The 10,289-nt window shown below is 58.8% G+C and overlaps 1 protein-coding gene across 3 annotated transcripts; it reads left to right on the plus strand.

Annotated features, from left to right (window-relative positions):
- Positions 1-1,044: 1,044 nt before the first annotated feature.
- On the plus strand, positions 1,045-4,217 carry PRR18 (proline rich 18). 3 transcript variants are annotated; one of them, XR_009354431.1, is made up of 3 exons: positions 1,045-1,373; positions 1,473-2,925; positions 3,790-4,217. XR_009354431.1 is itself a non-coding variant. In XM_059176568.1 (2 exons), exon 2 carries the CDS (start codon positions 1,480-1,482, stop codon positions 2,230-2,232), a length of 753 nt encoding a protein of 250 aa, XP_059032551.1. In that variant the 5' UTR covers positions 1,045-1,373; positions 1,473-1,479; the 3' UTR covers positions 2,233-3,770. The 3 variants fall into 3 exon arrangements, 1 of the variants encoding a protein (XP_059032551.1); XR_009354432.1 differs by lacking the exon at positions 3,790-4,217 and adding an exon at positions 3,540-3,770; XM_059176568.1 differs by lacking the exon at positions 3,790-4,217 and having other exon boundaries at positions 1,473-3,770.
- Positions 4,218-10,289: the final 6,072 nt, after the last annotated feature.

Consider the following 10,289-nt stretch of genomic DNA (forward strand, 5'->3'; position numbering starts at 1 on the left):
TGAGGTTGCTTGAGCAGTCGGAAGAGCCCAGTCCCCTCAGGGGTGCTGCCTCTCCCCTCGAGGGGAAGTCCTCCCCCCAGCGATGGCGCTTACTGGCCCATCTGACCTGGGCGGGTGACAGGATGGCAGGTGCTCCGCATTCCCTTTTCTCCTTGGAGGGCTGCACACTTCCAGCCAGCCCCTGCTCTGCTGTCCGACGGGAGCATGCTGGGGGGCGGCTGTTGGCACAGGGCCCTTTGGAGTCTACCCACACTTGGTCATCTTCCTGGGTTAGGCCTGAAAAGCATGTCCTATGGAAAAAAATGTCTTGGGTACCTAATCAGTGGATAATCCGCCTTAAGAACGCAGGCGCTGCTTATATGAAACTGACTCTTGAGGCACTGCTGTGTAGTTTAGTTTATCGGAGTATCGGGGGGATGTCTTCGCGTCTCTATGACTGGGATAGAAGTTGACAGTGAAGACATCTTCATCTCGAACCTGTCACAGCAATAAATACACACCTTTGCTCACAATGATGACTCATTAAAAGAGCTCAATGTGGGGCACCCGGGTTGCTCAGTGGGTTAAGCCTCAGCCTTCCAATCGGGTGGTGATCTCAGGGTCTTGGGATCGAGCCCCGCATCGGGCTCTCTGCTCAGCGGGGAGCCTGATTCCCTCTCTCTGCCTGCCTCTCCGCCTACTTGTGATCTCTGTGAATAAATAAATAAATCTTAAAAAAAAAACCCTCAATGTGTAATATTTCCTACGATATTGTATCATTGAAACTGGACTATTTTGCCTATGCATTGCTTTTGGCAATGGCATTAACGTGACACAAAGTGCCCTACCTCGGTGAGCCCGTGAGCCACCTTCCCCCGGCGGCGCGCCCCCCTCCGACCCGCACCAGAGCGCGGCCAGCCTGGCCGGTCTCCCCGGGCTCGGCTTCCCACTCTCTTATAGGCGCTGGGCGGTGGTCAAGGACTTTCCCTCCAACGGGCGAGGGCTCCGCCTCGGGCTGAAGACACAGCCGCCCCTCCCAGGGCCTCTCCCCGCCTCCCGGAGATGAAAACCGGTGCCGGAGGGGGGCGGCGGGCAGAGTCCTGGCCGCTCCCGCCCCGCGCTGTCCGGGCTCCGTGTCTGGTCGCACGCAACAGTCGGTCGTGACACCCGCCGGGCGCTCGGCTCCTCCTGCTGCTGCCGCGTCCCGCTCGGCCGGGGCCAGGCTGTGCCCGCGCTCGCCGGGGTCGGGCGGCTCACGGCTGCCCCGCCCGCCCGTCGGTCGGGCCGGCGGGTGCCCCGGCCGGGAAGCAAGGACGGAGGGGTGCTTCGGCGGACCGGCTCCGGGGGGGCGCGCCGGCACGTGAGCGAGCCGGGGATGCCGCGGCCGGACGCAGGTGGGTGCGGCGGGAGCACGCGGCGCGGGGCGCGGCCACCCGCGGGGGCGCCCCGGGTCCCCGCGCTCCGCTGACCGAGAGCCGCCCGTCTCCTTCCAGGGCGCCGATGACCCGCCGGCCGGGCCGCGCCATGCCTTTCCCGCCCACGTCGCCGCGGGCGCCCGCCCGGACCCCGGGGGTCCCGGCCGCGCGAGCCCCGCCCCGGAGGCCCGGCGCCCCCCGCAGGCCCGTGGCGCCCCCCGGATCCCCGCCCGCGCCCTCGCCCTCGCCGCCCGCCGCCGCGGAGAGGAGGAGACCCCCGGAGCGGCTCGAGGGGCTGCTGTCCGGCTCCTGGCCCTCGACCACCCTGAAGAGGCCGCCGGCCCGGCGCGCCCCCGGCCCGGCCCCTCCGCGCGCCCCGGCCGGGCCCGGGCGCCCCGGCCCCAGCCCCGCGGGAGCCGCAGGGCCCGCCGCCGCCGTGCGCGTCTCGCTCAGCCTGACCCCCGAGGCCGTCCTGCTGCTCCAGCGGCGCCACCTGGACAAGCAGCTGCTGGCGCGGCCCTGCCGGCCGCTGCCCTCGCCCTCGGCCGCCGCCGGGCGTCCGCTCGGCCCCTGCCCCAGCGCCCGGCCCGCGGGCCCCGGCCGCCGCCGGCCGCCCCCCGGCAGCCTGCAGCCCCCCGGCCCGCGGCCCGCGCTGCCCGTGTCGCTGCTGAACGAGCGGCACAAGTACGACGACGTGGAGTACGAGGAGGAGGCCCCGGGGCCGGACGAGGGCCTGGTCCGCAAGTGCACGGAGTGGCTGCGCGGCGTGGAGAAGGCGGCCGCCGCGCGCCACCGCTCGGGGCCGCTGGACACGCTGCCGCACCTGAGCACGCTCTGAGCCGGGGACGGGGGCGCCCCGGAGCCACGGACACTGCCCGCGCCCGCAAGCCGGGCCTTCCCCGCCCGCCGCCCCCTGGCCCCCCGCGAGCAGGACCAGCATCCCCGGTGCCCACAGCCGGCTTCGCGGACTCGCCGCTCCCCCCGGCGCCCTGCTGGGGCCCGCGCAGCTCACCTCCTGGCTCCTGGGAGCCCGAAGCGCCAGCGTAAGGCACGGGCTCGCCAGACCGCCCCAGCCCCTTCCGCTGCCCTCAGCCGGGACAGCCTCCCCTTTCCGTGTCCTGCACCCACGGCTCTCCCCGAGCTGGCCTTCTGCAGCATTCCGGCCTCCCCCTCGCTCCTCCAAATGCCCTGGGGCTCAGCTGGTAGAGGATAAGCCACAGGGGAAAAGCCTCTGGTCCCCCACCCCTAAGACTCCTGTATGTCCCAGAGACCCTCTGGCTGGGCCAGCGGTCTGAGCTTTCTGCTGGCGCTGGGCGCTGGGTGCCCCGTCGGAGGAGCCGGTGTCCGCGGCAGGAGCGGCCCAGACGGTGGCTGTCTGCCGCAGAACCGGGTTTAAGATTTTGCTGCATTTATGCTTTTGTTTCTCCAAAGTGGAAAACATGTGCAGGGGCGGGAAGGCTTGGAAACTCAAGTCAACCTAACTTTCCAACTGGGAAGGGGAAGGATCGGAAGCCGGCAGCGACCGCAGCGGGTGAGTGGGGCCGGGATGGGAAGGACTCTGTCCACACGGAGGTCGCATCCAGGCCCCTGTCCTGCCCGCAGTGCAAGCTGTGCACCCTTGCCCCTCGTTCACACGCTCACACACCCACACCCATAACGGTCGCTCGTGAACTCCCCCAGTCTCTCTCCGCCTCACCGCCCCACGCTGGCCTACTCACACGGCCTCGCACTCAGGGCTCACACACACGCACGCACACACACGTGTCTCCAGAGGCACAGCAGCAGGGACAGCGTGTCCAGGCCCGAGATGTGAGCAGGAGCCAGGCTCGGCTTCTGCTCTGACCCATGGATTTTACTTGAAGTGCTGCTCAGAGTGGCTCCGCGCAGCGGAAAGACCAGCCAAGCCCAGGGAGCAGCGGACGGGCAAAGCGCCGGGTGCCGGCCTAGGACAGAATGTTCCGGGTCAGAGAAGCAATTTACTGAGGGGAGGAAGTGGGAGCCGGTGGCTGGGGTGTGGGGTACGTGTGTATGTTTCCAGTACTTTTAATCACTGTGTAAAGATCAGTAACGCGGGCGTAGAGTGGTGTAGAGTGATTGAAAAATGTTTCTACTTATTGTTGGAATAAAGGGTAAAACTTTATCTAGGAGCCGGCGTAGCCTTCTCCGCTAACTCCAGGCCGATTTCTCGACGTTTCCTCCACGCGTCATCATCAGATAAGGCTGGTCACGGACGAGGAACCTGTTACCTGCACTCTGACTTATTTTGTAAAAGTTACTAAGTGGCTGGTGTTTATCTTGTTGGACTTTAATGTGCCAAGTCTTAATTACATCTTGTATTGAAGCCTTACATTTTTAAAAACCTAATTTTATATTTTTCTTGTGATGTTTGCTCCAGTCTCTCTGTCTCTCGGCACCAGTCAAACATGGAGCATTTAGTTCCGCCGGACGAGGTCGGCCCCAAACAACGCCTCGCACTGACTAGCTCGTGTTGCCTGACTCCGCTTGAATGCCAAGAGCTCGATTGTCCTTTATTTAAGATGAATGTGTTAATACACCGGGGGAGGGGGTGCGCAGGGGGCACTCTGGCCTGGGTGACGCGATGTGTCCCGTGGACACTGTGTCGGAGGCGGGGCGCTGGCTGAGGACAGCGCCCGCGGGCTCCGAGTGAGGTCAGGGCGCACAGGGCGCTCTCTGGCTCCGGGGGCGCTCAGTGCAGAGACCAGTCCCTGAGACCGGAGCCTTCCGCTCCTTGCAGTAACACTGTAAGGACTGTCCCAAAGTAATCAACTTTTGCAAACATTTTTCCATGTCTGCCTGTGTGTGTGTGTGTGTGTGTGTGTGTGTGTGTGTGTGTGTGGCCTGGCTCCTGTTGCCGTCACGGCACACTGTGGCTCTGTGTGTCCCTCTTACTTCTTTGTCTCCCTGCCCTCTCCCCTCTCCGCCTCTGGGTCCCCGTCTCCGCCTCTCACCTGGCTGCTGTGGGACACTGAACTGTCCCCCGTGGCATCTGGTGAAGCGTTTTTTGTGCCTCTTTCTTCACTGTCAGCGCAGATGAGTGGGACGTTTATGGTTGTCTGTTTGACGACCCTCAGCAGGAGCAAAGGTTCTACACGCGACCCACGACGTCTCTTCGTGACCTTACTGACATTTTGAGAAGTCGTCTGAGTCCCCGTGCTGCACTTTCTTGATGTTCAAATAAAAGAGAAATTCAATGCCTCGTGTTTTCTTTCTGAGGAGCATCTTTAAAACTGGTCAGGAGGAGATTCCTGCGGTGGTCGGATTTGGGGTGAGGTGGTCTCCCCTGGTTGCTGCTCCCCCTCCGGGGTCTGTACTAAAGCTGTGGGGGACGACTGGGTGACTCCATCGGTGAAGTGTCTGCCTTCAGCTCAGGTTGTGATCTCAGGGTCCTGGGATCGAGCCCCGCATCGGGCTCCTTGCTCAGCTGGGGGGTCTGCTTCTCCCTCTCCCTCATGCTCTCTGTCTCTCTCTCTCTCTAATAAATAAATAAATAAATAATCGGAAAAAAAAAAAAAAGGAACAAACAAAGAAAGAGAAGCTGTCTGTCCGTGACCCCTAGCCTTTCGTCGCATCGCAGACCCCCTGCAAGCTCTTTCCCAAATCGCTCCCCAGACGTCCGTAGCACAGGACAACATGGTCTGCGTCTGTGTTCGGAAGTGCATCCCGGGCCCGCTCCCGGGCCCCTTCTTACTGCGGAAAGGGATTTCTTCCAGGTAGGTGGCACCGATGGGAGGCTGAGGGGTCGTCGTGAACAGTGGCGAGGACTGTTTGATTTCCGGGAAGGGTGATACCTCCTGAACCGGGTCTGTGCATCAAGTACTGGCTGAAAACTCTAGAAAATCATGTATGAATTCCTGAACTTTTGGGTCTCAAAGACCCCTTTATACTCTTAGCCGTGCTTGAGGGAGGCGAGATAGCCTGTACTTGCTGTCAAGTTCTGTCTTCTGGGGTTCTGTCTTCCAGCACTTCCCGCATCAGAAGGGAAGACCAAGGCCCTTAAGCGGCCTGGGGAGCCTCAGCATCTTAGGGCCTGTGAGAACCACTATGTCAGACACACTGAGGAAAGATTTCAGGACACAGATGATCTGGACCCCAAACCAAGAGACCCGAATTCAGGAGACCTGAGGGGGGTCCGCAGGAGTTCGTGCGCACCTGGATTTGGGAACCAGTGCTCTAAAGGGTGAAGTCCTGGGACGTAAGTCCTCAGGGATCTTACCGATTGTGTTTTGTCATAAAAGACCCCAAATGTCAATATCAGAATCTCCTTTTCTAGGGGCCAAACCCCTTTCCCAGCCACATGTTAGTCACGGGATGGAGAGTGTGACATGGTGACCCAAATCGTGAAAGGTCGCTGTTTTGGCTTGGCCCGGAGAACCCAGGAGAACTGTGGTGCTGGCAACACGCGGCACCCCACTTCTGGAGGGCGTGCGCCTGACCCTCCTATCCCAGAGTCCCTGCCGCCCCCTGATTCTCTACCCCACAGCGTTACCAGAGGGGGAGGGAGTCCAGGGACGACCGTGGACACCCGGCCCGACACTGAAAACCATCTCCAAGGGGTGCATATTCCTCACGACTCCCTGATTTTACACGCCAACTCAAAGGGATATTTCCAGAATATTTAGCTTTAGCAGGATAGTCCTCCAGTGGGCCCAGAATACTCCCTCACCTGCTCAGCAGATCTCCACGGGTTCCTGCTGGGTGGGAGGCACCTGAGACCAAAGCTAGGTACCGCCGTTCCCCCACCCACGGAACGAACCCACCTGTGAAACGGTGCGATTTAGCAGACCGTCTGCTGGGAGCTTGGCCCGGTCTCACTTACCCTGGGTTGTTCTTTAGGACACCAGTGGGTCCGTGGCATCCGCTCAGGCCACCGGAGACAGACCGGGGTCTCAACCGGCATGTTTGTTCTCACAGTTCTGGAGGCTCGAGGTCCAAAGTCAGCGTGCTAGCAAATTCCGCATCTGGCGAGACCTCCCTTCTGCACGCAGACGGCTGCCTCCCCACCGTGTGCTCACATGGCCTGACCTCTGCACACAGCGGAGAGAGGACTCCGGAGTCTCCTCCCCTTTGTGGAAGGACACCGGTCCTACAGGATCAGGGCCCGCCCCGGTCCCCTTTCCTAAGGTTTCGGCTCCAAATACAGTCACGCTGGGGCTTAGGGCTTCAACATGTGGACTTTGGGGTGATGTCACTCAGTCCATAACACGGTCCATGATTTTGGGTGCTTTTTAAGATCATTTATATATGACGGTGAGATAAGATCTCAACTCCCTCCTACTACTAAGGTGTTCGTGTACACACACACACACACACACACACACACACACACACAACTTTGGGAAGCATGAAGAAGTGAGAAAAGAAATTTTTACTAAAATATGAAAAAAAAAGAGTCCCTCTTTTGTGTTTCTATACATAAGGACATGGAGGCGAAGAGATTTGCCCCGCTGGTCAGAAGGGCTCCAGCTGGACGGTAACCTAACATTTTCAAGGTTGGATTTGCCCTCCATCTCTCTTTTCCCTGTCCTGTGCTTGGTTCGGTGTGAACTCCTGTCCCGGAGCTCCTGATGGGGTCTTTGGCGATGGGACCCGGTGGCGGGAGGAGCTGTGCAGGGGGCGGCTTGGCAGTGGCTGGGGTTCGGCCCCGCGCTGTGGGGCTGTGCGCCTGGCTTCGCTGCCCGGCCCGCGCTCTCCCGGACGCACACCCGCACAAGCTCCTTTCTGCCTTCTTCATCCTGCCTCTCCTCGGCCCACCTCTCCTTTCTGCCTTGCTTCTGAGCACCTCCTGGCTGCGTTTCTTGGTCCCGAAAGCCGTGTTCCAGGGCTGCAGCGGTTTCCGGGACACTGTTACTGCCCGTTGTTTCTGGAAGGCACCCAGTGATAGTCCTGTCTCTGTCGGGGAGACCATCACAGGAAGAGGCGAGGAGAGAGCGCTGTGGGCCCCTTGCAGGGCCCGCGGGGAGTCCTAATGTCCTTCCTTTTCCTTTCTGTGTCTGCATCTTTGCACGCAGGCATATTTGCACGTGCACACATGCGTGGATTCACATGCACACAGACGTGCTCAGACATGCGTGTGCACACACACACGCACACACATGCTGCTGGAGAAGCAATTATGGGAGCCGCTGCACTTGAAGTGATGGGGCTTGACTCGAGGATACGCTTCAGATCACATCCAACAGGGGCTCGGAAAATGCTGAACACACACGAGAGGTCACCTGGAGGAGTTCTGCAGGGTCTCCCTTCCACGGCACAAGATACCGGACGAGGAAAAGGAAACCTTGTCCGTTCCCCGCACCCTCGCCCCCGTTCTGTTGCTGAAGCACTGTTTTATTTCTTGGTGTTTACGTCATAGGTGGCAGGCCTCAGGATGCAGAGCACTGGGGCTGCTGCGACAGAGCAATAACTCGCAGGTGATGAGGGGGACGGGGTGGGACCGTGTGGGATGGATGGGTGAAGACCGAGGCTCATGAATTCATTTGTTCGTGACGTATTGTGAAAATCAAGAAGGTTGTCATTCCACCGACAAGCATCGGTGAGCAGAGCAGGAATGAGAACACGCCAACAGCTCAGCGTGGCAGGAAGACGATAGACAGACAGACACTGGAGACAGAGTGCTGAATGTCCGTATCTCTCCTGGATTCTCGCGTTGAGACCTAACCACGGATGTGTTGGTATTAGGAGCTGTGGGGCAGTGTTCAGGTCATGGGGAGGAGTCTCCATCGAAGGGGGGTTTGTGCCCCGTGGGGAGTAAGTGACTGCTGTGTAACCCCCCGGCCAGCGGTGCTCTGTTAAGAGAAGCTGGAACTGAGAGAGGAATCTCCATATGTACACAGGTGGATAGACAGATGATGTGGACAGACAGAGAGCGGACAGGGCTCAGCACCTGCCACATCAGCCCCCAGGATGTGCAGCTCCTGGTCCCGGCTCTCATCCCCATCCCCTCCATCCATCATCATCCATCGTCAGCATCTCCCAGACTCTCGCCAGCGGCCTTCCGTTGCAACCTGCGCTGGGAGCACTGCAGACCACTGAAGGTTGAGGATGGAGAACACTGTGCTCCCTTTTGCTCCTCCAGACCTTCCAGCCCTTTGGAACCAATGCATTGTCAGGTTCCCCTGCCTGAGCTTCTATAGTGGTTTCTACTTGGTGGTGATGCACGAGGAGGTCATGACTCTTGGAGGTGGTTTTCTCCACATGCCCCACCCCCCCGTACCTTCTATTTGCAGGTGCAGGAGGAGTTAAGAGGGTAAAGAACTCACACTGACACCTCCCAGTGACCCAGCTGTTGAGCCGGGCGTCATACCCCGGTCTACCCGAGTTCTGGTTCCCAGCCCTCATGCAAAGGAGTAGGCTCAGTGCTGTGAGGGCCAGAGGGGGGCCAGCAGCCGAGGGCCAGGGCGGACACAATAAGCAAACAGCAAGGACTATGCACAGTGCGACTTCGAGGAAACTCCTCCTGACGTTTCTGGGAAACAGTGATTTAAAAGTCGTCATGAATAAAGATCACAACAGAAGTCAACAAACCAGGGTACCAACAACAGAGAAAATTAACAGAGACTTAAGTTGGTTCTTTTTAAATACTAGTTACATTGCGCAACCCATAGCAAGACTCAAGAGAAAAAGAAAATTTTTTAAAAAGTCACAGATTATTTAGGTCAGGAGCTAAAGAGGGGCTATAACTACAGATCCTACAGATTTTGAAATGGTAATCAGACAAGAGCACGGACTGAAGGCAAGGCGCAGCCTCCAGCCTCCCGTCGACAGTGTTGCTCAGAGCAGGCAGTGAGCAAGTTTTTCTCTTCATTATTCAAGAAAATATCCTGTCTGAGATCCCTGTCTATTTTGCTGCATGGTAAAAACAGCAGATATTTATGACTGAGGCATGTGTGTTTTTGACTTTGCAATGTGTTTCATCAGATTGGATGCAAAGAGGATTTTGCTTTTATTTCCCAAAAGAACAGATACAATTCCCCAATTCACACAGTCCCTACTATGTGGGAAAGGATCGTTTCTTTTTGCAAGGAGAGCCTGAATGGCATGGTGACATCATTCAGTGAGAGGAGTCTCTGCTGCATCAGTGGGCATTCTCTACCTCCCCGTGCACAGCCTCACGGTGTCCCCAGTTTCCCACAATGTTCCACAGTGTTTCATAGCGTTGCAGTGTCCCCTTTTGTCCCACAGTGTCCCATGATGTTCCAGGTGTCCCACAGTGTACACGGTGTCTCACAGTATCCATTGCTGTCCACAGTATCCCACTGTGTCCCCTGTGGCCCACTGTGTCCTCTGTGACCCACAGGTTTGCTCCTCCCCTTGCCAGGCTGTGGCCTGTGCCCTCCAGTGTTCAGGACTGCCGACCAGACCTGTTTCGCCTTTTCAGGGCAACAGTCAGGGGATTAGTCTTCATTTCTGGTACCTTCACCACCGGTTTTGACAACACTCTTTGGTCAATCTTGTAAATGAAGAGCGGTTCTAGGTGATGTGTCCCCAACCTCTCGGGTACCAGTGACAGCCGATGCCTGGTCATTACCGCCTGCGGAACGGGGTTTGCAGGGGAGAGACGTGGCCTCCCCGCTTCCTGTGCTGTGTGCCGCTGGTGCTCGGGGCGGCATCTCTGCATGTCCATGCAGGACAGCCCGGGGCTGCTGCCGGACCTCACCTCTTCATGAGCCGAGGGTCAGCACCCTTCCGTTTGAGAAGATTGTATGAGAATCACAGAAAGCCGCTTGTGTTTTACTAGTTTGCCACACAGCAGAGGGGTGGAAATGGGGTCCTGTGGGTGCTGTGACGATAGCAGGAAAAACCCATCCCAGAGCTTGTCTGAGAAGACACTGGGATGAAACCAACCACCCGGCAGATGCCAGCGGAGACGGGTGT

This window comes from Mustela lutreola, chromosome 6 (genome assembly GCF_030435805.1).
Source record: "Mustela lutreola isolate mMusLut2 chromosome 6, mMusLut2.pri, whole genome shotgun sequence".
Classification (NCBI taxonomy): Eukaryota; Metazoa; Chordata; class Mammalia; order Carnivora; family Mustelidae; genus Mustela; species Mustela lutreola.

Bases quoted from the DNA above. Each gene is read 5' to 3' on its own strand.
- PRR18 (XM_059176568.1), top strand. From the start codon at position 1,480: ATGACCCGCCGGCCGGGCCGCGCCATGCCTTTCCCGCCCACGTCGCCG.